At 63.8% G+C, this 27,486-nt stretch overlaps 1 protein-coding gene and 1 long non-coding RNA gene across 2 annotated transcripts; one reads left to right on the top strand and one right to left on the bottom strand.

Annotated features, from left to right (window-relative positions):
• Positions 1-790: 790 nt before the first annotated feature.
• Positions 791-25,171, bottom strand: ADAMTS7 (ADAM metallopeptidase with thrombospondin type 1 motif 7). The gene is made up of 24 exons (XM_037155961.2): positions 25,017-25,171; positions 20,431-20,786; positions 19,591-19,756; positions 18,407-18,600; positions 17,676-17,759; positions 17,316-17,440; positions 16,597-16,746; positions 15,372-15,515; positions 12,265-12,409; positions 11,766-11,858; positions 11,289-11,434; positions 10,319-10,488; positions 9,992-10,131; positions 8,982-9,105; positions 7,355-7,599; positions 7,012-7,153; positions 6,408-6,534; positions 5,919-6,132; positions 4,598-5,794; positions 3,696-3,848; positions 3,248-3,421; positions 3,008-3,154; positions 2,489-2,654; positions 791-1,107 (listed from the first exon to the last, which is right to left on the bottom strand). Exons 1-24 carry the CDS (start codon positions 25,117-25,119, stop codon positions 962-964), a joined length of 4,851 nt encoding a protein of 1,616 aa, XP_037011856.2. The 5' UTR covers positions 25,120-25,171; the 3' UTR covers positions 791-961.
• Positions 24,300-27,486, top strand: LOC128626446 (uncharacterized). The gene is made up of 2 exons (XR_008390423.1): positions 24,300-24,731; positions 25,167-27,486. It is a non-coding gene; the product is annotated as an uncharacterized LOC128626446 (long non-coding RNA).

The raw sequence follows: 27,486 nt of genomic DNA, 5'->3' as shown, positions 1-27,486 counted from the left end.
CTGGGGTGATGGGCGCTCAGAGAGCACCAGGGCCCCGCTGCACCCGGGGTTATGCTGGGGTCAGCCAGGCTCCCTGCCCTTCTACCGAAGAGCCGGTTCTGACGCTTCAGCCTCTGGTCTTGATCCTCAAGGAGTGGTTTTCAATGTTCCCTCTGTCCCCAACTCACACGGGCCAGGACATCTCGAAGCATGCAGGCCCACGGGGTCCTGCTCTATGCACCAGGTGGGCTTTGGAAGCGGGATGGCAGGAAGGGGCTGTGGGGGGCGGGGCAGGTGCCAGGTGGTGGGACCCCAGGCCAGCCCTACACTTCCAGCCTGGGCCCGGAGCTCAGAGATGCAGGAGGTGGACCGGCGGGGGGGGGGGGGGGGGGGGGGTGGCCTGCCCCTCCCTCCAACCCGCAGCTGACAAAACCCAGCTCGGCCACCCTGGGCCCCAGTGCAGGTGGGCAGAGTGCACAGGGCCACCGTCACCTCGGGGTCAGTCCCTGTGAAAATGGGCCTGCGGACCTTGCAGGGAGCATGGTGGGGGGGGGGGCTGGACGCCTGAGCAGGGGGCCTAGAGACACCTCCCCCGGACGCAGCCTCCTTTCCAGCCTCCAGCCCACCTGGGCCTGGTCTCTGCCTTGTGGTCCACCCGTGTCCCCTGCTGGTCCCCTCTCTGGTGGGAAGAGGGGGGCAGTTTCACATCTGAAATCCCCACCACCCAAGAGGAAGCCAGGCTGCACTGACTCGGTAGATGCTTGTTTATATAATAATTAATAATAATAATAATAATAATAATAGTGCGTTATACAAACTGTTAGAATAAAAAAATACCTTTTCTGAGTGGGGTCCCCAGCCTGCCACTGGCAGGGGCTGGGATAGCACCATGAGGGCGCAGACAGGGGGTGGGGTGGGCACTGAGGTCTGTGCGGCTGTCAGTGGTCCGTCTGTCTGTCAGTTTGCCCGGCCGGGGTGGCGGTCAGCTGCCGGCGGCCCGCCGGTGGCGGCTGCGCCCGGGCGCAGGGCAGGAGAGACAGCACTGGGTGCGGATGGAGGGCAGCTGGCAGCGGCCCAGGAGGCGCAGGGTCTCGCAGAAGGCGAAGGACAGGCGGTCCCGCTCGCAGCCTGGGGGGCGGGAGGGGCCGTGGTGGGCTCGGCCTGTGCTCACGGCTATTCTGGGAAGTGGCTGGCTTCCAAGGCCCCGTGGTGGCTGAGTGTGCTCAGCTGCCGCCAGGCCCTGCCTGGCCAGCGGACATCCCACGGGCCTGGACATCCCCGGGCGGCAGGCACCCCAGCTTCCGAGGGCAGCTCCCAGCCACACGTCTGCCCTGTTCCTGTTTTGACCCCTGGGGGGCGCTTCCCTCCTTGGTCCCTGCCTCTCCCCAGGCTGTCGGCTGCCTCGCCCTGTGACCTCACATCCTAGAGTTTCCAGGATGCCCACAGGTCCCCCCCACGAACCATCACAATATCCTGGGGACTCTGGGGTCTTAGCATCCAAGTCACTTCCCAGCTGGCTCCAGCACTGACCTCCTCTGTTGGGACAGCCCAGGGCTCAGCCACCTCCAAAGCCACCCAGCCCTCCAGGCCAGGCCTGTCCTTGGTCTCAGCCCCCGGAGACCCGGGTTCCCACCCTGCCCCCAGCTGCCTGACCTCAGCCCAAGGGGCCCAGAGCAGCAGTGACCCAACTGTTCACCCAAGTCAAGTGCTGCCACCAGCAGCCACCCCGGGGCTGAGGTTGTGAATGCAGAAGGCAGGGTCCGGCGGGGGGGGCTTTCTTCAGGGATTCCGGGCAGACTGCGGCCAATCCCAAAGTCCTGAGCCCCCCCCCAATGTCCCTGGGGCCTGGGCAAACAGCTGACTCCCTCAAGTCACAGGCCGCCCTGCACCCGCTTCCTGGCATCACAACATGGTGACAGTGCCTATTCGGGGACACACCCGCACTCCCTGAGCACCCCCGGCCCTCTGCTCACCCCCGAGTCCTCATGGGTGCTCCTCCCCCCCCCCCCCCCCACGGAGGGGAGCTGTTGGCCTTCAGGGACGAGGAAGTGCATCCCAAGCCCACACAGCTGTGGGGGAGCCCAGGTGGCCTCCGGGCCAGTTTCCTGTGTGGGCAGTGCTGGGGTCCCGGCTGCAGGAAGCGTGTGGTGTGTGCGTGTGTCCACAAGCGCTCCTGCCCCAGGCCCTTCCTCCAGGACCCTGGGAGGGAAGCACTGCTCCCTCGGGCCAGCTGGTCTCTGGCGGGTGGCTCTCAGGGACGAGGGTGGCTCTCAGGGACGAGCGGACCTACCTCGGAGACCCACAGGGAGGCGGCTGGCCCAACCTCACTCACACAGCCACGTGGGGACCCAGGCTGCTGTCCCGATCCCTCCTGAGCCAGAGGAAGCTGGGCCCCCACCCTGCGCCCCTGTCCAGTCCTGGCACAGTCCCCTGCTGTAGGGGCGGCAGCCGGCTGACCCCCCATCCCCCCACTCCCCGCTCCCCTACGGTGGGGGGTGGGCAGACTCACGCTGTGGCGGCTCGGCCAACACGCAGTCCTCGGTGCCGCAGGGCTGGGAGCCCTCGGGCCAGGGCTCGTGGGCACACTGGTCGCTGTCTTCCTCCGGCAGGCCGGTCTGGGTGTTGACGCACTTGACCAGGCGCCTCCGGACGCCGCCCCCGCAGGGCAGTGAGCACTGGGCGGGGGTGTGAGGGGCAGGGACGTGAGCTCCCCCCGGACTGGCTGCACCCCACTTGGGAGGGACTGGCCCACCAGGCTGTTGTTCTTCCCAGCTGGGGTCTGATGTCTTTAAAATGCCCTAAAGCGCGTTTCCTCGGGGCCGACCAGTGCCCGGCCCTGTGCTAAGGGCCTCGCTGTTCCCTCGGAAAACCCTCACGACCCCCTTTTCACCACCGGATACACGCAGCCCAGCGCCACTCAGCAGCCAGGGGGACGAGGAACAGAGTCCCAGGGGCCCCGAGCAGCAGTGACCCAACTGTTCCGAGCGCGGGAGGCACTGGGCCCACCCGAGGCCAGGGATGCCCTCACCTGGCTCCAGGGCCCCACCACCCACTGCGTGCAGGGGTGCGTGTTGCAGGGCTGCGTGCTGTTGGGTCTCAGCGCCTCCTCGCACAGCCCTGGCTCCGGGCAGGTCACCAGGCGCTGCTGCTCTCCGCCGCCGCAGGCCTCGGAGCACTGGGGGCAGGACGTGCGGGGCCGGGCATCAGGGCAGGGCTGGGTCCCGCGGGCCCCCCTCCACCCGCTCCCCACCTGTCCCCCAAGCCTCACTTCTCTCCAGGAAGAGGTGTACCAGGTGAGGCAGGGCTGCACCCCGCAGGGCTGGCGGGCGGGCGGCTGCGCAGGCCCAGCCTGGCAGTGGAACGGGCGGAGCGGCCGGAGGTCCTGCGCGTCCACACACTGCACCTCCCGCACAGAGAAGCCTCCGCCGCAGCTGCGGGAGCACTGGGGGCCGGAGGACAGGTGTGTGGGCATCGGGCCACCCCCCACCAGGGGCCTCGCTCTCCAAGTTCCAGGGAAAGGCCGGGGCTGCCCACCCACGATGGACTGGAGGGAAAAATCAGTGACCCTCAGGTCCCAAGGGGTGGGAGGTACAAGGAAAAAGGACGAGACCAGCAAGGGACGGGTCTGGTGAGGGTGGCACCAGCAAAAATGCGAACACAGGACAGGCCAGGAGCTTGCAGGGAGGTGCAGGCCCACGGCTCTGGCACCCACACACCTTACTCCAGGTGCCCACGTGCCAGGTGGCACAGGGCCGCAGGTGACAGCGGCGGGCGGGCTGGGGCCGGCCAGCAGGGGCGCAGTCGTCCTCCCGGCCGGAGCTGCAGCGCACGGACCTCCACTCAGCGCCCAGGCCACAGGTGGTGGAGCACTGGGGGCGGGGCCAGAGGCCGTAAGGGCGGGGCAGCCCCCTTCGCCCCACCCCGCGGCTTGCACCACCCATCCAGGCGTCTGCGCGGGCGTCTGCGCAGCCGAGGCCTCAGTTTCCTCATCTGCAAAACGGGCTCCTCCACCCACCTCCCGAGGAGACGGTGAGTCCCCTGGGTGCCACGGTCCTGGCCCACGGGAAACACAGCTGAGAAGCCCAGCCGTCGCGACAGAACCGCCTGGGAAGGGAGTCTCTCCCTCCTGCCCCCACGCTGGGGACCTGAACAGAGCTCACTTCTGCTGCAGGGACAATTGGGGACCCTGTGTATGTTCGTGGGGGACAGCTTAGTTCCTTGCCACTCAGCCCCCTGCAAGCCCAGAGAGCTGGGTGCAGCCGGGTGGGGAGAGCCAGGCGGAAGGGCCACAGCGGCACACGGAGGAGCCAGGTGAGCCTCGGAGCCCTGCTGGGCCCTGCTATGAGCTCGGGAGGGGCCTGGGCGGGGGAGGGGCTGCCCCGGAACCCCAGCAGTCTGGGGTGAGCACCCTGTCCTTGGGGCATTTGGGCCGAGGTGGGGAGAGGAAGGCTCCTTTCTGCTCCTCATGGCTGCTGCCCTGCCTCCCCGGGGGGCCCAAGCTGGCCAGGGAAGGGCCTCGGGGACTCCAGGGACACAGTGAGATGGGCCCCCCCTGCCCACCCCCAGTGTTCAGAAGAGAAACTGAGGCAGCAAGGCCCCGGACAGCTCTGATACTTGCCTCACTCCACTTCCCCACTTCCCAGCTGGCGTTCCTGGTCAGGGGCAGGTCCAGAGGGGGCCCCCCCTCAGCCAGGCTGGGGTCCAGGGTCTGGGCCTCGGGTGCTCTGCTGCTGTTGGTGGGACTGTCCGAGGCTGGTGTGGACGCCTCAGGGCTGGGGGGCTCAGGCTGGCCCGAGGGCCCTGGACTCGGGGTGGCCCCCCAAAGCCTGTGCCCTGGGCCTGTGGGGGCGGTCCCAAGGAAGGTCTCTGGCGGCGCTGGGCTGTGCAGGCCTGGTAGAGCCAGCCCTGGGGCTGGGGACGTGGGCGTCCTGGGCCCCAGGGAGCCGTCCCAGCCCGGGGCCTCTGGCTGAGCGGCGGTGGGAGTCTGGGGCAGGGGCGGCGCTGGGTGGCCCTCGGGGTTCTCCTCCTCATCCTCAGAAACCTCGTTGGTCACCTCCCACCGTGGAGGCGGCAGCTGGCTCGGGCCCTGCTCCCCGACCGGGAACTCATTGCGGCTCCCAGGGGCAGCAGGCGTCTCACTGACCAAAGTGGGGGGCCCGGGTAAGCTGGGGGGCTCCGTGTCAGGGGCCAGCATACGGGTGTCTTCCTCAGGCAGCAAGTTGCCCAGGGGGCTGCAGGGCATCTGCTCCAAAGGTGGCGGTGTGGAGTGACCGGCCTGGCCGGGCCCAGGGGACGGGCCTCCAGTTGCCTGCTGGTCCTCCTCCGTAGGAAGTTCGGTGGCTGGCTCAGGGGCCTGGGCGGGGGGCTCGGCGGGGCTGCTCAGGGGTGGGGGCGTCCAGTCCCCTGTGCCCGCTGGGCCTGGGCCGGGCTCTTCGAAGTGCTCATAGGACAGGTCCTCATGAAACCTGATGAAGTTGTAGTCGTAGTAGAAGTCGTCCACGAAGACGGGCCCCGGCGGGCCCAGCTGGGCGGCGTCCTCCTCCTCCTCTTCCTCCTCTTCCTTGATGATATTGCTGAGTGGGGAGGGGGATGGAGTGTGGGGGGCCAGGTGGTGGTGGGGGAAGCTGACCTCGGTGTACAGTGTCCCGCTAAAGGAGCCGCTGCCAGAGCCTTCGGGGTCCAGGGCCCGTGGGCAGGGCGGCAGGGAGCAGGCGGCCTCGCTGGCCGGCCGCTGGGCCTCGTCGCAGGGGACGCTGGTGTCGTGGGTGCAGACGACTGTTCGGTGCTGAGTGCCTTGCCCGCAGGTGGCTGAACACTGCAGGGGAGGCCGGGGCAGGGTCAGGCCACAGGGGGACTGGACCCAGAGGACCCCAGCTTCCCTCCTGCCCCCCAAGACTACAGCGGTGCTGGGGGCAGACCCCTCCCGTCCCCAAGCTGACCTGAGACCAGTTCCCCACGGCCCAGGAAGCTGGACAGGGCACGTGGAAGTTGCAGGGGCTTTCGGCGGGGGGCCGGGGCAGGTGCTTGCAGTCGGGGGGCTCCAGGGCTCTCTGGTCCTCCGGCCCCACGCTCTGGATGCAGAGCACGGCCCGGCGGGAGAGGCCCCCAGGCCCACAGGAGCGGGAACACGGCTGCCACTCGCCGGCCCACCAGCTGCAGAGGGCAGGGGGCACTCGCGTGTGGCTGGCTGGACCCCGAGGGTGCCCGGTCTGGGCTGGCCCCCCACAGCCTAGTGCCCCTTCGCTCCCACCACCCTTAGCCCAGGGGACCTGCGCCCCCACAGGTCCCCAAACACAAGTGACCAGGGACATGCAGGCCAGGTGGGGGCAGCCCTGGGAAGAGAGCCCAAGAACCCTTCCCCCTGCGCCCCGACGTCGGGCCTGGCCCTGGGGGTCGGGAGCCCGGGGGACCGTGGTCAGGGGGCTCACCGGGCGGGGCAGGGCTCCTCGCTGCACTTCCTCTGGCGGTCATCCGGCCGGCCCACGGGGTCACAGTATCTGTCGTCCACGGGCCCCGCCTGCCGCTTGGTGCAGTACACACTCTGCCTCTGTATGCCTGGGGGACCGCGGTACTCGGTGGCACCCAGAGGCAGGGCCACAGCCTCTCTGCCCAGAGCCCTCCCAGAACAGGACCCCCCCAACCCCAGGCACCACCCTGGGAGGGGCAGAGTGCGGGGTTCGGTGAGCTGGGGCTTCCTAGCTGGGAGACCTTGACGGTGGCCTTTCTGACCCTCAGAGTCTCCGTCTGTAAATGGGAGTGACGGTTACCCCCGCCTGGAAGCCCAGTGTGAGGGGGACAGGCAGTCACACGTGTGCCTGGCACCTGGCCAGAGCTCCACAGGTGGCGGCTGCCGCTGCTAACCTGCAAGTCCAAGGGACTCAGGAGACGGGCTGTTGGTGGCCCCGTTTTACAGATGGGGAGACCGAGGCTCGGAGCAGCAAAACTCCAGGCTGACGGTGGCCCCACCGATAAGGAGGGAGCTGGAGGCTGAAGCCGGGGTCCCTGCCCCAGAGGCGAGGACCACCTCCTCACCTGTGCCGCAGGTGACCGTGCACTTGGTCCAGGGCCCGTGGGTCCAAGAGAACTCGGGCAGCAGGCCCAGCCCGTGGGGATCGGCCGCGCGGTGGATGGTGTACTCGTAGCTCACGCCAGGGTTGCTCTCCTGGATCAGCAGCTGGGAGGCGAGGCCGAGGGGGCCCATGAGCACGAGACAACCATCCTAAGGAAGCCCACCCAGCCACCCCTAGGACCCAGGGCCGTGGTAGAAGTAGGGAAACCGAGGCAGAGGCTCCGTGAGTGCCCCAGACCTCCTCTTGCCCCGGGGTCCCTGGGACCCCACCTCCACTCCCTGACCCCGGCCTCGGGACACAGGCACCTGGATCCAGACGGGCTCCTCCGTGGGCCCGGGGGAGGTGAGTTTCTCCAGCTCCCCCGTGCGTGTGTAGGTGAAGGTGGTGCCCGCCACGTCATAGTCCCCGTTCCACTGGATGGTCCAGTGACCGTTGAGGAAGTACTTCTCCGGGTCCTCGCTCCGCAAGGCCAGGAAGCTGGTGCTCTCGGCCAGCTCCTCAATGCGGATGTCCCGGGCACCAGCCGGGATCAGGGCCACTTCCACGTAGCCTGGTGGCCAGGGTGGTGAGGACGGATGTAAGCCGGCTGCCGTCCTCACCTCCGGCTTCCCCCCTCTTCCTGCCGGCCCTGCTGGCTGACGCCAGCATCCCACCGCGAGCTGAAGGCTCTGAGCTTCCCCAGAAGCAGGTGGTTCCATGTGCCCCAGGTTGCCAACACCTCCCAAGGGGTTTTCAGGTGCTGCCCCCAAGACCCAGGCCCCATTGCCCTGTCCCAGAGACCGCGGTTGGTCTTCGCCACACAGCTGACCCACACCCTGCTCTCAGGGCTGGCGTGACCATTCTAAACAACAGTGTCGCCCTGGCTGGTGTGGCTCAGTGGAATGAGTGCCAGCCTGTGAAGCAAAGGGTCTCAGGTTCCATTCCCAGCCAGGGCACCTGCCTGGATTGTGGGCCAGGTCCCCAGTAGGGGGCGCATGAGAGGCAACCACACATTGATGTTTCTCTCCCTCTCTTTCTCCCTCCCTTCCCCTCTCTCTAAAAATATATAAAAATCTTTAAAAACAACAACAAACGGATGGGGCCTCTCCCTGCGACACCCTCCTCGCTCCGTGAAGGCCATTTGTCCTCTCACTTCACAGTGTCCACCCCTCGCCTTGGACGGTGCCTCTTAGCACTTCATGCATGAAACTGCCCTGTGAGGTAAGTGCCACCGCCACATCCCCATGGCACAGGTGGGGAGGCTGCGGCACAGCACGGTGAAGCGTCTGCTGAGCTGTGCATTGGGCTGCGGGGCCTGAGCTCTGACTGCCGTCTCGGGCGGCGCCTCTGGAACGAGGCCTCAGCGGCCTGGCCCAGCGTGGACGGCCCCAGGGCAGGCCCGTCTTCCTCACACACCCCAGAGGGAGCCAGCGCCTTCCTGCCTCTGGGCTTGTGTGGTGCAAGCTCTTCCCACTGCCAAGCCCCAGGTCCTGTCTCTGCCTTCTGAGTCTTTTATGACTCAGCTCAGCTGCCACCTCCTACAGGAAGTCTTCCCTGATCTCTCCAGGTCAAAGACTTCTTCCCTGGGGCTCTCACAGACCTCTGGGCCTCCCTCCATGGCATCTGTGAGGCTAAAAGATTCTGTCCCTGTGTCTGACTGAACACATCACCTCCTATCCCTCCTTCTGATATATCATTGGCACTTAAATAATGTATGCAAAACACCCTGAGGTAAGGGGGTGAAGCTGAGGGTCTTCTGAACCTGATGGGCCCGGCCTGGGCTCCCTGGGGCAGGAAGACACCCTGTGAAGACAGGTCACTCCCCAGGGCCAAGTGTCCCGACTCCTGCTTGGATCCTGGACCAAGCACAGTGGCTTCCCTGCTCCTGTCTCCAGCCTGGGTGGGGACAGGAGGAAGGGCCAGTGGTCCCCCACCAGGGGTCGCGCCCCGTACCCTTTTTGTCATCAGCCTCCTGGAAGGTCTCTCTCACGGTGTGACAGGTGGAGCCGTCACCATGACACACACCGCAGCGGTCCTCCAGGGCGCCCGAGTCGATCTCGAAGTCGCAGCCCACATTCTGTAACACGCAGAGGAGAGGCCCTGGTGTTGGGGTGCAGAGCTCCCGAGGGCACCCGGGTCCACCCCGCCGCCTCTCCCAGCCCCGGTTTCCTGGGCTGTGAAGCGGGAGGCGGACCCCAGCGGCACAGGCGCATCCTGAGATTGCAGGAGACAGAGAGGGGACAGGCGCCACGGAAGGGGCAGCAGGCAGGGGAGCTGGCACTCCGTGGGTGACCGGTGTGGACAGGAATCAGCGTCCCAGGCCCTCCTGCTCGCCCGTCTCGGAACCCAGGCCTCAAGGCCTCCGTGGCTTCCCCTTCCAGAAGCAGCTGGAACATGTCACAGAGGTGAGGCCGTAGCTCTTGCTGGAAGTGACTAAGAACCGCCAGCAAATGCTGGTGCCCAGTGCCAGGCACCGAGCCCTGACTGTCCCGGATGGTAACCACCTGTGAGTGACCTCATGTGACCTGATGTTGTGGATACTGCCCCCTTTCTGCTTTCACAGGAAACCTTGCCTGGGGGGGTCATCCAGCCCGGAGGAGGTCCAGCCCCCGCCTGGGCTCTCACGTCCTGGTGGGGGTGTGCCACAGTGAGGGGAGGTGCCTTCGGCAGAACCCAGGGCAGCCAATGGGGAGGTGGAGAGACAAACCGCAGAAGTGGGGGGTGTGGTCTGACCTAGAGGGTGCCAGGAGTAAGGGGCTTTTCTGAAAAGTGCTGGGGGACCAGCAGAGGTGTCGCTGGCACAACTGGAAAACCCAATGGTGCGGCCTGGGAAGGATGCCCAGGGGACCAGGAGAGAGGTGTGAGGCTGCTGTGGGCGGGGCCGAATGTGGCCCGGGGGCGTGGCTTGTGGAGGAGCCCCTCCCATGGGGCGGGGCGGGCGGAGAAGCCTCCTTGCGGCTCACCTTGCAGATGCCATTGATGCACAGGTCTCGGCTGGCCCTGGCCCGGCCCTGGTAGCAGGGTGTGCCGTCCACCACAGCATCCCGTAGCTTCTCAGCAAAGGACTCGTTCGCGGGCCGGCAGTGCAGCTCGCAGGGGTTGTCTGGGGGCCCAAGTGCGGGAGCCATGAAGGACACGGGGGAGGAGTCACGGGCTGCCAGGAAGCCCACCTCCAGGACGGGCATGGAGGGCCACCTGGGGCGAGCAGCACAGAAATGCTGCAGGCGCAGCAAGGGGGGCCCCCTAGTGGCCAGCCCGGGTCTGAGTCCCGGGGAGCCTGCAGGACTCACCGTCGTTGACCACGGGCACCCAGGTATGCAGCTGGCCCTTGTAGAACGTGGTGTCGAAGTGGCTGCACTGGATGTGGCGGAAGGAGGGCTGGCCGGCCGGGCATTTCTTCAGGTTGCAGAGACGCAAACGCTTCCGTTCGCCCACACAGTATTTGCCCTTGTACTTGGGCCTGTGGGCAGAGCCGGGTGGGGCTGAGTGCAGGCACAGACACCTGCCCCTACCTCTGTGGACGCTGCCCCCTGCTGGCCATCCATCCCTCTGGCTGTTTAAGCGGCTGTGGCAGCAGGGACTCTGGCCTTGCCCCCAACCTGCTGGGCAAGCTGCTGACCTCTCTGGACTGGCTTCTTCACCTACAACCTACAACACGGGTCTGGGGCTGTCTCTGCAGAGGGCTATTGAGACGCTGCAGCCGTAACCAGCACTGGCTGCTGGAGTCTCCCGCTGATGGGACCCGGGGTCCTGAGTGGCCCCTGTGCTGGTGAGCACACCCACCCAGCTCAGGCTGGGAGCCAGGGTGAGGCAGGGGTTCCAGCCAGGCCACAGTCTGTGACACACACAGGGTCCTGGATGGGGCCGGCTCTGAACCGTACGCCTGGGGGCAGCCCCATGAGGAGGCTGCAGAATCTTCACACCACTCTCTTAGATGGGGAGCCTGAGGTCCAGGTCACCCTGTTGTGCAGCTTCCCCCAACATGGAGCCCCGAGAAGGAGCGAGCCGTGGAGGGGAGGCTGGAACCCTGCTCCATTGAAGGCCAAGGTCTAAGCTCGTGGCCCCTGTCCCCTCCTGCCTCCCTCCAGCCAGCTGTTGCTTTGTCCTGGGTGCTCTGCCGAGTCCCTCCAGTCTCTGGGCTTGGCCTCTGTGGGGACACTTCTGACAGCTGAAGACAGGGTCAGAGCCAGGCTCCCTCAGTCAACTGCCTCTGCTCAGCGCCCTCAACCCCCCGACCCCCGTGCGGGGCTGCACACTCACAAGGGCTGGGTGCACTGCCGCTCCATGCTTTGCACACCCGCACCGCAGCTGCGCGAGCAGGTGGACCAGGCGCTCCAGCCGGACCAGCCGCCGTCCACTGCCTTGGGCTGGAAGCTCATGGGAACGCACTCCCCATTCAGACACCACTGCCAAGATAGATGGAGGTAGGGCGACCACCCCAGACCTATCAGTCATGCTCACCCTAGTTAGAAACAGGCATGGGTGGGAGGCCTGGAAAGGCAGAGAGGAGAAGGGCGGAAGGGGGAGGGGAGGTCCCCTTCCAGGAACACAGGACCCAGGGGCTAACTCTGAGCTGAACACACTGGGGAGAGTCATGGGATGAAGGCCCTATGCCCCCATTCTGCAGATGGGCACAGGGGCTGGAGAGGGCCAGGGGTCGGCTACAGGCCAACCCCCAGCCCAGACACCGTGAGAAGTCAGCTCTCCCACCGGCACAGCCAGCCCAGGCCCCTGTACCTTGCTCTCTCCACAGGTGGTGCCGTCCACAGCTGCGTCCAGCTTGGAGTGACAGGTGAGCCCCACAGAGCACCACAGTGTGTGACAGACATTCTGTGGGAATGTGGGAGAAGGACGCAGGCCACACTGTCCCCCCTGGCCAGTGCCTGCTCACCACCCCACGAGTCCCCGGGGCCCCATTTGCCTTCTCTGCACCCTCTGCACCGTGCGGTGCTGCAGGCACCCTGAGGCTCGGCTCTGCCGGCAGGAACGGCCTCCAGCCGCTGTCGGAAGCCACGAGGTCTGGGAGACAAGCCCAGGGCCATCATCGCTTCAAACAACCTTCCCCCGGACCCAGAAGCGTGCCTTCTGTCTGATCTCTTCGAATCAGCTCTGGGAGCGGGGCCTGCCCACAGTCCCCCGGTGGCTGACAGTCCCCCCAGAATTCATCCTGGGGCCCATGGCCGCCCAACCCGAGGCCTCTCCCAGGGGGTCTGCAGGCTGGCGCGCCCACACTCACGTCCATGTCCTTGCAGAACACGGAGGCGGACCCGTACTGGAGGCGGCACTGGTGGTCCATGTCGTAGAGGACGCCAGGCAGCACCGAGGGGAGCTCGATGACATCCTTGGGGGGCGGGTCGTCCAGGCAGTGGCCCCACCCCCGGCTGCAGAGATGGGGCAGAAGGATGGGGTAAGGGGAACAGCCCGAGAGACCAACCTGGGAGGCCCTGGTGGGCAGGGGGGGCAGGAAGGGCAAGTAGCCTATGCTTTTGCAGGAACACTCAGCTCCCTCACCGCCCCCAGCCTGTCCTGCGGCGACCCCAGCACAGGCAGCCCACGGGCCCCTGGCCACACAACCGGGCCTCTGCACTGCGGCTCTGTCCCCTGCGGCACTCCTCTCTCTTCTCCACGGGAAGCTTCTCTCCTCCAGATCCGGCCCAAAGGCTCCTGCCCAGAAACCTGTGCCCGCTGAGCCCTGCTTGAGCCCTCCCGCGGCCCCCACCCCTTCACCGAACCTGCAGGTCCCACAGGGATCGGGGCAGCATCACAGCGCAGCCGATGCCCGAGGAGGGTTGTCCTGGGAGAGGGCCCAGGACATGCAGAGCTGGCGACAGCCCTGCTCCTCCTGCAATGAGGCCTGGAGCCTCGGGGGGCCGCAGGGAGCGCTGATGGGCAGGGTCAAAGGCCAAGCCCTGGCTGCTGGTGCCCCTGCACATCCACTCACTGGGCTGTCCCCAGTGCCACCACCCCCCCTACTGGGAGCCCAGCCTCAAATGCTTCACCCCAAATGTAAGTTCAGGGCCATGGCACTGAAGCCTGGCAGAAAGCAATAAGGGTTCTGGGGGTTCCCTGGCCTGCATGCTGGGACAGAGTGGCAGCCGGGGGGTGGGTGGGTCAGCCTAGCCTGGGGCTCCTTCTTCAAGAAGGGGGCTGGCGGGTGCCCCCACCCCTGACTGAGACCCAGCCTGGGGGCTCCCAGGCCACAGGCAGCCCCTTTCCTGGCTGGGACCCAGAGCTGGCCGGGGGTCAGAAAGCTGATCCCCACTCTCTACCTGACTGTGGATGCTGTGTGGCATTGGGCCATCCCTCACCCTCTCTGGGCCTTTGTGCCCTCGCCCACACGAGGCTGACGCTGCCTGCAGGACCTCAACAGCAGCATCTACTGGGGACAGTCCCACAGGCGGCCGGCGGCCCGCACTTCCTTCCTCTAGTCGTCGGCTCACCGCCAGCCAGGCGGGCTCCTCGCGGGGGGCCGGCACACCCGGAACCCCAGGCCTGTCGGCCCTTCCCCTGAGGCCTCTTCTTGCTCTAATTATAGCAGGCTGGTGGTCCCCTAAGGGGACAGAGCAGGCAGGGCTTGGCTCTGGCCTTGAGGACTCGGCGGAGCTGCCCATCACCTGAGGAGGGGCCTCCCCCCGCCACTCCTAGTCCTGGTCAGCGAGCCAGTGGTCAGTGGGGACGCAGGGCAGGGGAAGACGGGATGGGACACTTGCTCCGAGGACAGGAGTGAGCGGGCCTGTCCTCCCGGCTCCCCGGCCACGCCCTGCACTCTGCCTGGAGCGCTCTCTCCCCCGGATGCGCTGTAAGTGTGGAGGGCGGCTTCCAGGCTCCTTCTTAGCGACAACGTCTCTGACCCCAGGAGGCACTGGCGCCCTTCTCCAGATTCCTACACACCCTCGGGCTGTCTGCCCCCCCCATCTGCCCCTCGGGTGGAGTGGGCCTCATCTGTATCCTTTATTGCTGTTCCCGGAGTGCAGGGAGTAACCCTGAGATCATGTGGGCATTGCCACACCAGCAGCTACAAGGCCAGTGACCATCTACGTGCGGGGTCCGAGGAGAGTCCACTGGGATGGCCAAGGCGGGGAGCCTTGTCCCAGTGCCTCGGAGCCTCCCCCGAGACCAGGGAACACTGCCTGCCTGACCCCACCTGGCCCCGTCTGTGAATCTCGCTCATTCTGTCCCCGACCCGTTTGGGTGGGCCCTCTGTCTGCCATCCCACCCCCGGCAGAAAGACAGAGGGCATAGGGCCCCTGGGAAGGCTGGTGTCACGATCCCTGTCCACACGCCCCACTCCTTCCACTTGCCCTGGGCCTTGTGACTCTCCCCTGCCTTCTGGATGGTGAGGAGAGTGTGGGCTGACCCAGGGGGGTGAGGCCGCTCCTCCATTAGCCCCACGTGTCTGCATCGTTGGTGGAGGCCCTGGGACACCAGGGGGCTCCAGTGTCCACCCTCTCCTCCCACCCTCGCCCAGGCCCCCAGCCAAGTGCCTCACACATTCCTGCTGCTGAATGGAGACAGAGACTCGTCTGTCTGTCTGTCTGTCCAGGACCCAGGGTGCTGGGCGGCGCCCTGGGTGGAAGCAGCTGGACCGAGCCCTGGGGCGCCATGGGAGCAGCCGCTGATCCCCTCGGCAGCTCCTGCTCTGCCCCGTGGCGGGGGGGAGGCGGCCCACACTCCCTGCGGGCTTTCAGCCTTGCTCGCTCCACGCCCGGGCCCATTCCCCCGCTCAGTTCCTCTCATCGCCTTTAGTGGCGATAACCGCATACGGTCGGCATCGTCTAATGCGCGTCACACGTTTGGTCAGTGAATCCTGACGTGTCCCCACCTCCCCCGAGAGCCAGAGATGGCACGATCCAGTGCCTGAGGCTCCTGGGCGCAGGTAACTCGTATGCGCGCAGGGCTGGAATCCCGAGCCACAGCCAGGTTCTGAACCACGTGGCGCAGGCCTCCTTTGTGTCCAGCCCCGCTCTCAGCCCAGCCCCGGCTATCGGAGGGCCGGAGTCCTTGCTCAAATCCCACAGGGAGCCGACCTCTAGAAAAGCATGGCGCTGTGAGATTTCTCTCCACCACCTTCCAGAACCCCACCATGCTGGCAGCGAAGGCAAAAATCCACGAGGACCAAGGGCAAGGAAGAGGTGACGGGGGAGCAGGTGAAAGGGAGACCTCGTGGGGAGCAGGAAAGAAATTCCGTGTAAGGAACAATGTCAGGAAGACGAGAGACGACACTGTTCCCGCCGAGGTCACAGAGCAGTGGGAAGCCTGCCGCCTCCTGCGCGCCCCCTGCCGGGCCGTTCAGGTCAGAGCGGGGACCCCGGCCTGGGGGTGGGGTGGGGGCGGGGCACTCACTCGAGAAACCTGGTGATGTACTCGCGGCTGCAGCGGGACCAGGTGAGCGGCACGGTGTCGTACAGGAGCTGTGGAGACATGATGAAAGGCCGTTTCCCAACCGCCTCGCAGTCATTGCCGCTTCCGTCGTGCTGAATGCCAAAGCTGCGTGAGAGCACAGGCCCCGGGCCGGTGAGCCGCGCGCTGGAGGCGCGGTGCGTACCCCGTCCTGCCCCCCAGGCCCACAAGGTGCCCGCTCCCGTCCTGGGGCTGGCTCACCCGCCCAACAGCTGTGTGGCCCTGGGAAAGGCACTTTCCCTCTCGGAGTCTCCGTTTCCTTATATAAGGTGGGCGCGATGGGGCTATTCTCCCACGGGGGCCCCCAGGCGCAGCAGCTCGGCCGTGGCCCCAGACTGTGGCCGCTGCCACCTCCCGGCCACCAGGAACAGTCTGACTCGTCCTCCCACCCCCAGGGCCTCATCCCGAGGCTGTGCCCCCAAGTGAAGGGCATCTGAGCAGCTGCCTCACAGAAAAGGGGTCTCCTCCAGAGACTCTCTTTAGGAAGGGCACAAGGATAACCTGCTAAGTGCCAGGCATCACATGGAGGACTTTCAGAGCCAATACCTCTTTCAGTCCTCAAACAGCCCAGGGAGGCTAAGGCCGCACAGCCAGGAGGTGGCGGATTTGGGGGCAAGCACCCTCTCTACTGCTGGGGCAGCTCTTCAAGGCCCTGTTTAGGTGGCCGTGAGCCAGGGGGCCAACAGCATCTGGGTGGTGACCCCCACTCCTCGACTGTCGGGACCGACTGGTCAGAATGTGGCAAGCTGCCACATTCACCTGCTAAGCAGCCAGCATAGGCCACGTTTAGGCACAAGCCTCAAGCAGACCTGTCTCACGGAGGAGCTTTGGATACCACCGCTCAACCGGCAGGGCCAGAATGGGCAGGGTGCTTGCCTCCTGCCACACAGCAGGGAGTACAGGTGTGTGGGGAGGCCCCTGAGACAAATATGCGGCACCACAGGGCAAGGGGGAGGGGTAGCTGGTGCCTCTGACCCACAGGTCAAAGGAAACCTGTTCCAGCTAACCAAGGGCCTCTCTCCTGTTCTCCAGGGAAGTAGCCAGATTGTGGATGGGGACAGGCAGGGACAAGGGATGGCCAGGGCACCCCTTCCCTAGGGTTCTGACGCCCGTGGGCCCAGCTGCCCAGTGCCCCCAGGTCAGAAGCTGGCAGAAGGGCTGTGGGTACCTGTGCCCGAGCTCGTGGGCCACGGTGAAGGCCAGCGGCAGGCCTGTGTCCTCATTGACGCTGCAGCTGCGGAAGGGCTGGCACATGCCCCCCACATGGGACAGGCCCAGGGTCTCGCAGGGCTGGTTCATGGAGGCGCACAGGTCCTTCCTGCACCGGCAGAGAGAGGGGCGCTCAGGCCGACCTGGCCCGACACCAGGCCCCAGGGAGGGAGGGAGAAGGCTGCCCACCCACTGCCCCGAAACACTAGGCCTGCACAGCAGCCATGGGGACACGGGTGCCCTCTTCACACAGAGCCTGCTGAACACCCCGTGGGTCTGGGGAGCGGACCCTGCACAGATCTATCTAGGAAGCCCCGCTGAGGGAAAAGAACCCCATGTGGAAATCACATAGTCTGCCTCTGCACAGACTGGTGGCCAAACACGCGGGACAGAACCACCCGGAATGCAACACACACGTGGGTGTGCACAACCCTAGTGAAATCCAAGTGAGACCTGTGCCCGGCTCCGTGGCCCATTCCTGGCTGGGCTAGCGCACCATGGAGACGCCAGACGCTACAACATGTCTCGCTGTATCATTTCTGACACCGGCACGAGAATGCGCAATTGTTTCCGAACAGAAAGACTGGCCCGCGCGCTGCCCAGCGGACTCCCCGCAGAACGAGGCCCCGGGGAGCGGGGCGGGGCTCCCGGGGCGGCGGCGCCCCCAGCTGGCGGCACCTGGTGAGCAGGATGGCGGTGTCGTGGTGCAGCGGGTGGGTGTCCCCCTTCATGTTGATGCTTTTCTGCCACTTGCAGAAGCTCCTCAGGGTGTTGTCCGCATGGTGTGTGACTTTTAGGTCCTCCTATGGGCAGACAGTGTGGCCCCTCATGTCTGCCCCTGGGCTCTCAAGGCCTGTCCCAGTCTCCTCCTCGCAGAGGCAGGACTCCGATGCCCAGAGAGGGCAGTGGGAGGACAGCATGGCACCCCTTTCTCCAGCAGGGACCGGGAGACAGGCGGTACTGCCCAGAGGAGCTACGGAGACCCCACGCACCCTCCACACGCAGGCAGTGCGCATGCGCATGCATGCAGCCTCTCACCTCATCGTCTTCCAGGAGGACCAAGCGTACGACAGTGATATGGATGGGGTTCCCGATGCTCGGGTCGTGGAAGATGCCGGCCACCTGCCCGAGAGAGGTCAGGCTGTCACCCTGGCCCTAGGACATGGGCAGCCGCTCCCCACCCCCAGCCCATATCCAGGCTCACGGGCGGGGGAGCTGTGCGGCGCCCACGGGCCTCCCCCAGTGACTCCCGGGGTTCCGGCTCAGCCCAGGACAGAAGGCCAACGCCCAAGACAGATGGGGTGCAAGGTGCGGGGAACAGGCCGGGGATAGCGCTCTGCTCTTTTAAAGCTCCCTCAGAGCAAGATGGCCAGCCCACAGCTGGGGGCCGGCCTTGGGTTTCCCGCGGGCAGGGATGGCAGGCCAGGCCGGCTGTGACCTGGCTTCTGGGGGTTCCATCCACAAAAACACAGTTCGAATAGGAGTGACCCAAACACGCTCTGTTCCAAGGACACGAGAGCCCCTGATAATGGGGATAACAGGTTGACACTGCCTCCCGAATGCCAGCAGCCCCCCAAGGCCTCACTAGTGCCCAGCTCCCTCCCAGCGACTCCTTGGACCCAAGAGTCTGGAGACTGTCGCCCCCTGCTGGGGGCCTGGGCCTGGGGACCAGCCTGCCAGCCTTCCTGCCTCCCCCCACCCAGAACGCCCGCTATCTGCACCCCACCAGGGCCATCCCTCCCCACGGGCCACAGCCCACCACCACTCACTATGTTCATAATGGTCAGCACGTAGCTCTCCACCTGAGGCTGTCCGTGGTACTCCACCATCTTGGCATCGGCCACCACCAGGGTCTCCACCCACTTGTCCTTGCTGACTGAGGGCTGGTGCAGATGCCTGAGCCGCCGGCGCCGCTGCTCTGAATGGTCCCGCCACCGCCACCAGGACGCCTGCTCTGGGGACGCTGTGGGGCCATGGACAGCCCAGGGGAAGCTGTCAGGTGGGCTCGGTGCATAGGGCACCAGGGCCTCTGCTAAGTGAGCTCCCAGGGACAGAGGTGGGGTCAGAAGCAAGAGGTCTGGATGCCCAGGGTGGCCCTGCCCCTGAGCTGTACCATGTGACCATGACTTTGTTACTTCTGGTCTGGGACCCTGGGGGGTCACCGACTGGACGTAGGAATACTCCAATCAGCCTCAGAAGGTGAGCCCAGGGACCAGTGACACAACGGACATGACACAGTAAAGCACCGTACCCAGGACACAGGAGGTCCTGGGCCTGTCTCCCCATGTGGCCACCCTCTGGGGGTTAGTGCATCCCAGCACATGCGGACCCAGGCCTAACCCCCAGCTGACCCCCCCAGCCCCCCAAGCCTGCTTCTCTGCACCAGGCTGAGGATCAGGGAGGAATCACTCGATGTAGCCGGGGAAACCAAGGACAAGAAGCGTTCATCTGTTCCAGCAGAGGCCCTGAACTGTGGCAGCTTCTGAAGTCGGCGCACTGGCAAGCGACCTCCAGGCCCTGGGAGCCCATGGCGGACAGCTCCATACCAGCCCTGGCCCTTGTGCTGGGTCGCCGTTATCAGAGCTCAGTTATTCTCAGGTGGGACCCAAATGGGGAGGGAAGAAAGGAGGCTCCTGGCTAGCTGCCCTGCTGGGGTGCGTGTGGTCCCGCCTGGCCTGGCCTGGAGACTCAAGGAATAATGGTGGGCGCTGAGGGGTGGGGGCACAGAAAGACCACGCCCCCGAGCCGGGCGGGGACCCGGGAGGCGGAAGTGAAAGGGGTCCTTGTAGGAGCTGCACTGAGTAGGCCTGAGAGTCAGAGGCCTCAGGCCAGAGCGCACTTGGAGGGTTGGTCCCTCTATGCCTTTGGCCCCAGGGGAGCCAGGCATTCGGATGGGGATGGAGGTTTCTACAAAGGCCCTCCATGCGCCTGCCTTGCAGCCACAAGCACGTACCTTGCACCCCGCAGGTGCCTGGAGCCCCGGAGTTGCCCTGCTCTGCCTGCCCGCTGGGGACTTGACGTTTGTACACCACGTGGGGCTGGGCGCGGTTGGGCCGGGTCGAGATACCTTCCAGGGGCTCGATGAAGTAGTCCTCGTTGGAGAGCCGGAACACACCTTTCTGGGGAGAAGTTCCCCGTCACACCAGGAGAGCCAGCCCTGGCTGCTCTTCCCCCCGACCCCACTCCTGGCTGGCCGCGGACACACGGGTTTGTGTTCTCTCTGTGCCCAGTCTGGAAGGTCCTTCTTGCCCTGTCACGCAGCCAAAGGCTTTGGGCTGAAGCTGCTTGACACACCCGCCCCTCGCCCAGTTCGGAGGGACTAATGGGTCTGGTCCCAATGGAGCAACACTGTGTGTCCCCTGTGGTCCCAGGCAGCCATGCTGGCTGGGCAGCCAGGAATCTCCTCTGGAGACGCTCATGGCCAGCCGGACATGCTCTTCCCTGGGCCCAGGGCCTGCCGGACGAGGGAAAGCCACACTCCAAAGGAAGAGGGGCTCCGCTGCTTTCTGAGCTACCTCGTCTGCATGAACCACATGTCGTGGTTCTGAAAGTGGGTCTTTGTATTGCCAGCACCTTCAGGAAGGCTGTCACAAATGTCCCAAAGTCCTAGCCTGTGAGACACTGTCTCAAGATGGCAGGCGGGTGATTCTAACTAACTAAAGTTTGGGAACCCAGTCCTCCTGGAACAAAGAGGCCCGCGCTCTCACTCCAAAGATGGCTACTGAGGCTTGGGAAGGGGAAGTGAACAGGCCGAAGTTACCGGTTAAAGTCGGAGGCAAGCAGGGGCACTCACCAGGCCGTCGCAGGCGCTGATGGCTGCCACGCCGCCCTCCAGCTCGGGGTCCTGCACCTCGCCCAGCAGGTGGCAGGTGGGCACCTGCCTGCGGATGTGCGTGCGCCCCAGGCCGCCTCGCCGGTGCGTCTCGCTCACGAAGCCGGGCGCCAGCAGGCGCGTGTTGGCGGCCAGGTGGAAGCGCAGTGCGCGCCCGCGGAACTGCAACTCATAGAAGGCGTGCGCGGCCGGCTGCGCGGACAGGGCGCGCTTGCGCAGCACACGTGGCCACAGCTCGTAGGACAGGAAGACGCCCTCCGCGTCCACGCGTACCGGGTGCACAATGTCCAGCACCTCCGGGCCCTCAGCCGCCAGCCCTGCGGGGAGAAAACATTGAGGTCTCCAGGGACCAGAAACCGTCCTGTGCTCGCGGCCCAGCCCGAAACTCCATCTAGATCAGGCTGCAGAAATGCAGCTGGCCACCAGTCTGCGTCCTGCCAGCCCTCCTGCCCAATGCCCTGGACACACTGGTGGGGTCCCCCTGCGGAGGACACCCCCATTGCCCACCACAGCCCCGGGCCAGCCCTCTGGTACACTGCTCCAGGAGAATGGCCCTGGCTGGACACAGGAGGCAGGGCTGGTTTGGGTGACCGCCCCTATCTCTGGTTTTCAGGAGGACAGCAGTGCAAGGATTTTCCAGGCTTCTCAGATAAGAATTCCTTACAAACAAGTTTCCGTACCCTGTCCCAGAGGCACCGACTGAATCAGCATCTCCAGGAAACCCTGTGGGAAGCTGTGTTTTGACCAGGAACCTCAGGGAAGTTGGGAAATCCCCCACTGGAAGTTTATCCGGCTGAACGGAAGCAACACCTGGGAGCTGTGCAAGCCTGTAGGTGCTGAGGACTCTGCGGCATAGGTGTTTTGGGTGCTTTCCCAAGCCCTCCGGGGGTCCTGTTGTCACCGTGTGGGAGCCTGCCACTTGGAAGCCACAGGGGAGGGATAATCTAAGGAAATTCTAGCTCAGACATCCTGAGGGCACTTAGAATAGAATTCCACAACCCCAGCTTTCCACCAGTTCATTGATTTGTGTGTGTGTGGGGTGGGGTGGGTGTTTGTTTTGACTGACACAAATATTGGAAACTATTTAATCAGTCATCAGTGTTTAAAAATCCCATGTTCTCACCCTGGCCAGGTGGCTCAGGAGTGTCACCCTGTACACCAAAAAGTTTTGGGTTTGATTCCCAGTTAGGCACGAGTGGGGGTGAGGTCAGTGATTCTCTTCCCTGGCCCCTGTTCTCTCTTTCTAAAATCAAGGAACATATATCCTCAGGAGAGGGTTGTTTTTTTTTTTTTTCCGTTGCATGTTCTTATATCCCCCAAAATCTCAATTTTCAGTTCCCCTTGAAAATTATCATCATCTCTCCAGGTCAGGCCTCTTTGCCCACTTCTCAGAAGTATTTCTGTAGCACAGGCTGCTGTTCCCCCAGCTGCCCCAGTCCCCACCAGTCCTTATTGTGTTCCCATGACACTGCAGCTGAGTACAGGTCACCCTCTGGCTTCACACTTGCATCTCATTCAGTAAAAAACTGAATCTCTAACAAAATGGGAAAACCAGAGGTGGGCCAAGAAACCCCCTATTTCAAGAAAAATGTCTCCCTACCAGTCTCATCTTTGTCTACATTTGTTACCTGCCCGGTCACAGCATTTGGGTTGTGGAGCAGTGCGAGGTGCCCCAGGAAAATGTACGAGACACCGTGTCCTCAAAACAGAGGGTGGCAGAGCCCTCGGGAACATCACCCCCAGCAGAGTGCGGACAAGTTAGGGGAGGGGACACCCACAGACGGACAGGTGGGAGAAAAGCTTTGTCGCAGACACCTCATGGAGATGTGTGAGATGTCTGTTGGCACATTTAACCACGAAGACGAGGAGGGCGTCCTGGTGGTAGACCCCCGGAAAAGACAAAAAAGCTAGCAGTACAGGTACCAGGGGCAGGAAGGTAAGCCCGGGCTACACATGTGTCCTGTGAAATGAGAGGCAGGGGCGGGGGGACGGTGCCTTGTCAAAGGTGTGAGCTTTGAACAGAGGAAGACCTGGCTGGGTCCCAAGTCGGCCACTTTACAGCGTGTGGCCTGGAGGCTGAGGCGAGTCCCAGGGGTGGGGGCTTGCAGCACTCAGTGTCCTGGGGGGTCGGAGCTACGTGACACACTGCAGGTCACAGCCGTGTCCCTGAATGTACGTGGGTGGGACAGGGAGGGCCATTTGCCACTGGGGAGTCTGAATCACCGGGGAGAAATGAGCCCCAGAGCTGCAAAGAGTGTCCCCAGGGAAGAACCTGTGTCCCTGGGGACATATATTCCCATTGAAAATTCCTGCTCTAGGCCCTGGGCCAACACGGCCAGACAGAGTCAAGGTGAGCAGTCCAGAGGCAGGCAGCCTGTTAGGTTCAGAAATGTGTCAGAGGTCAAGGACAGAGAAGCTGCAGGGCCAAGGCATTCAGATGGCTGCGTGGGGGAGCCAGTCCACCAGCCGGGACACCCACTGCTCGGAGCCTCAGTTTCTCCAGCTATACAATGGGTACGATACTCATACCCACTCTCTAAGGCTGCAGAAATGAAAGGAGTTACTACGTAAGAGATGAGAACAGCGGGCGGCCCAGAGCGAGAGCGAGCTACGTATGATTGAAAGTTAGTAAGAGAAGTTCTCCGGCACACTTAGCCATTTTTCTAAAAACCTGTTTTAGATTGGCACTCGGTGTATCTGAGGGCGGGCAGAGCTGATGGGAGCAGGGGCCACTCAGCGGGGCTGCCAGTGGCCCATGGCCACATCTGCTCTGGTTGGCGGGTGTTGAATACTTTGACTATCACCCTTAGGTGACAGAATTGTCACTTTGGAGCTTCCACCAGGGAAACACCGATAGGGTGTGAACCCTTCCCTCCCTATCAAGAACCTGCAGTACATACGGTCCAGCCCTTCAAACAACCCAGAGCTCCTGCCAAAGAGAAAAAATAACCAGGGTGAGTGTGTGTGTGTTGGCGGGGGGTGAGGGTGTGAGACCCACAGGGCTCCTGTGTGGGCTGCAGCCTTTTGGTGGGGACATGGCTGGGTGTCAGCCCCGGCAACTCCAAGTCCTTCCGACTGCCACATGTCCCTAAAAGTCACCCCAAGCTGTGCCCTTCGGCCCCAGAGAAGTCTCTGCATTCAATGGGCAGAGCCCTGGACTATGTCTCCTGGGGCATCTGCAAAGACAATAGCAGAAAGCTCAGGGCCTCAGGGTCAGGGATCCTGAGTGTGAGCAGACCGGGAGGCCTCCCTGCACCCCGCTACATACACTCTACCATGGGGACTGCCTGCCCTGCCTGCACCCCCAAATGGCAGCTCCCAAGGACTCCCCAATCTTCCGGGGTCTGCCTGGTGAAATAACAGCCACCACGTGGAGGTCATTCAGGCTTTCACTCAATCCTCACCAGAGCCCTACGACCCCCATTGAACAAATGGGCGAATGGCAGCCCCTGTGGGCAGCAGGGTGGCCACACTCCTCCAAGGTCAGCTGGCCTGCAGTGGTGGTGGGGAGGAGGGCCCTGACTGCAGGGGACCCCTCCCCTGCATTCTTCCCACAGCTGCTAGGGGAGCCGGACCCAAGTTCAGGCTCCCCACGTTCCTGTTCCCGAACCCCATCGCCTGCTTCACCCTCAGCCAGCCCTCGGCTGCCCAGGAGCGGGCTAGCAGGTCACTCTTAATGAGCCTGCCCCCTCATCCATAAAGGATATTCCAGCACCTGCCTGGTGGGGTGGCACCCAGTGAGCGCCCAGTGATTGCTTGCTCCTCCTCCACATCCCACACCCTGCTGCTCACAAATCCCCCATCACGTTGCTCCCCTCAGCAACCCCTCTTGCTCACCAGCTCCCCAAAGCACCGGGTCCCTAGTAGGGAGCAGGTCTCCCTACCCCCAGCATGCAGGCCTAAACCAGCCCCCCACCCACAGGTCATCGTCCTCAGGCCTCTCCTGCTCCGCTCTCCCCACTGCCCCGCCCCATCAGACCAGCAGCTCCCCTGGCGAGCGGACCGGGGGATCCTACACCCCCAGCTCCTAAATCCTCAGGCCGGCTGCTCGGCTGCTCCGGACGCGCCAGGCGCTCCGCCGCCAGAGACTCATCCGAGGCCCGTCAGGCGCAGCGGAGGCAGGAAGTGCAGGGCGGCGCGAGACTGGACCCCACCGAGGGCCACGGGCCGTTCCGAGGCGGGGGGCGCCCAGGGGGCCGGAGGACCGGAGGATCGCAGCGCCTTGCACACAGCCCGCTTTCCACACAGGCGCACGGAGGAAGGTGAGAAACCGACTCCTTTGGGTGTAGACCGTGTTCTGTGCAGTCCCTCGGACAAGAGACCCCCAGAGGGACGCACGCTGCAGCGCCCAAGCTGGGGTGCACTGGAGCCGGAGAAGCAGAGAGACTTCTTCCCGCACAGGCAGGGCCGCTGGCGGAGTTGGATCTGGAAGGCCCCCCACCCCACCCGGTCCCTCTTCACACCCAGGGGGGGCGGCGAGGGGCGAGCCAGGGGTTGGTGGAGGAGAGAGGGGCCGCGTCGAGGCGGGGATCCGGGCGCCCACCCACCTGGTGCGGGTCCGGGTGCGCCAGGCGCTAGCGCGCACAGCAGCAGGAGGAGGGCGCGCAGGGCTGCGGGGCTGTGGGGTGCGCGGGGGCCCGGGCTGGGCATGCCGGCCACCCCTCGGGCTCCTCCACGCGTTTGCTCTGCTCCTTCAGGGTCCTGGGTCCGACTCAAGACACACACAGCCGGCCGCGCGCGCCTGCAGCTCCGTCCCGCCGGACTCCGCCCGCGTGCAACAAAGACTGCAGGACCCGCCCTCTGTGGAGGCGAAGAAAAGACCAGAGAACAGAAGGGGCGAAAGAAGGAAGAAAGGGAAGAAAGAAAGAAAAGAAAGAGGGGAGGTGGGAGGGAGGCAGGGTAGTAGGGAGGGGCGGCCGCCGGCCCCCGCCCCGCTCTGGGCTCCTGCCCCCGCCCCGTTCCTCCCCACCCGCCCCCCCAGGGGCAGCGCAGGGTCAGCACCACAGACTTACACCCACCACCCGTGAGCCGAGGGCGCCCTCTGCTGGTGGAGCTGAGCCAGCTCTCCCGGCCTGGGCGCTCTGAGACCCCTCCAAGAATCTGGATTTTCCGGAATTCCTGCCTGGTCCCCAAGCTCTGCCCGAGTAGGAGCCCCTCGGTGTGTGTCCCGGCCAGACAGCCCTGCCCCTCCTAGGAAAGGGACACGGAGGCCTCCTGAGGGTCTGGGGGGCTCACAGCCAGGCAGCAGGGGCCCTGGGGTCCCAAGATGATTCTGCTCCAAGGACAGCTCAGGAGAGAGGCTTGGGCCGCCCCCAGTGGGCAGCCTTTTCCCTTGCGAGGCAGGGTCCCCGGTTCCTCGACTTCAAGTGTACGTCTGCATAGACATAGTGGCTAGGCTGCGGCCCCCAGGCTCTCAGCAGGGCCCCCCTGGGAGCCCGGAGTCCCGCCAACACCAGCCTGACATCCCAGGCCAGCCTCTGCCTCCACCCCTCAGCCATCTGTCCTTCCGCTGCCCCTGCTGGGCCTCTGGCTGCCTGCTCCCTCTCTGCTCTGCTCCTAGGATGCTCACCCTCCATCTCCCGCTCTAGCGCGGGGACCTCCGCTTCTGTTCTCCACCTGGGCTGCCCTGGCCCTTGGCCAGTCCCTGTGGAGCTTCTCCCTCTGAGGCCCACAGACTAACCGTCACTCCCACAAGCTCCACCGGCAGCCCCTCTGCCCTCCTGGGGCACCTGTGGAGCACCCTGCCGCTCGGTTCCTTGACCTCCTCCAGGGTGGCCTTCCTCTCCACCTCAGCCACCAGCTCTCAGGGCCGTGGCCTAGGCTGTGCCTGATGCCGCTGCCACTGCCGCACCTCTGACACCTGAAGATCGGATGCCCTGATCTCAGACCAGAACCCTCCCTGACAGGCACACCACGTACTTGTCTCCTTCCAGTCGCTGGTCTCCTTTGTCTACTCTGTGACTACTTCCTTCCCCGGCTGCATTCACGGCTCCATCTCTGGCCTTTCAGCAAAACCAGGCTCAGCCTGGCCTCTCCGTAACAGCAACAGTAAATAAGAACAAAAAGGAGGAGGAGGAGGCAGAGGAGAAGAGGAAGAAGAAGGAGAAGCAGCAGCAAGACTCCACGGCAGGCAGAGCTGAGGGCCCCTCCTGGTTACTTGGTGGATTCCCTCCTGACACTGTTATCACAGGTTATCACTATCTTCTTCAGTCGATGGACCCCAGTCCACACAGCTGGGAAGGGACGTTAAGGGGACTGTAGTCTTTTCCTCCCCTGGACCCTCACGCGCTGCGACTGATCCCCCCTTCCTCGAGCTTCCTCACTTGTCACTCCCTCTGTCTCATTTCTGTCAGCCTCATTGTAAAGTGGTATGTACGGGTAGGTCATATTTTAAAGTCCAACCCTTGTCTGACTTTATTTTTTTATGTGTGTTTTTAAATAACCTTTTTTATAATTATGCAAGTACACACATGTATTATAGGAAGTTAGAAAATCAAGACAAACATTTTCAAAGAATCAAACATTATTACACTAATAGGTGGCCTTATTCTTGCTACGTGAGAGATTACTTGGATCTGCAATCTGCTTTTTCCAATCATCTCTACTTTTTTTTAGGTTTTTTTTTTCTAATTTTAGAGAGGGAGAGAGAGAAACATCAACTTTGTTGTTCCACTTTTTATGCACTCGTTGGTTGCTCCTTGTATGTGCCCTCACTGGGAATCGAACCCACAACCTTGGTGTATATTGGGACAATGCCCTACTCAGCTGAGCTACCCCACCAGGGCCTCACCTCCACTTTTTTATTACAGTAAATTTTCATCTCATCGAATATTCAAACTATATTCAGATTTCCCCACTCTACTCCAAAATCTCTTTTATAACTGGTTTACTCAGAATAAAATCCAATCTAGGATCACCTGTTGCATCTGGTTATTACGGCAAAAGTCATTTCTGAAAAAGAGAATACATGTAAACAAACAAACATAAATAAAAAGATAGTACTTGTTCAAGACACTA

The sequence above is a fragment of the Artibeus jamaicensis genome, unplaced genomic scaffold, assembly GCF_021234435.1.
Source record: "Artibeus jamaicensis isolate MK-2021 breed Jamaican fruit bat unplaced genomic scaffold, CSHL_Jam_final scaffold_612, whole genome shotgun sequence".
NCBI classification, from domain to species: Eukaryota; Metazoa; Chordata; class Mammalia; order Chiroptera; family Phyllostomidae; genus Artibeus; species Artibeus jamaicensis.
The sequence above is the reverse complement of the archived record's forward strand: the minus strand, read 5'-3'. Positions and strand labels throughout refer to the sequence as shown.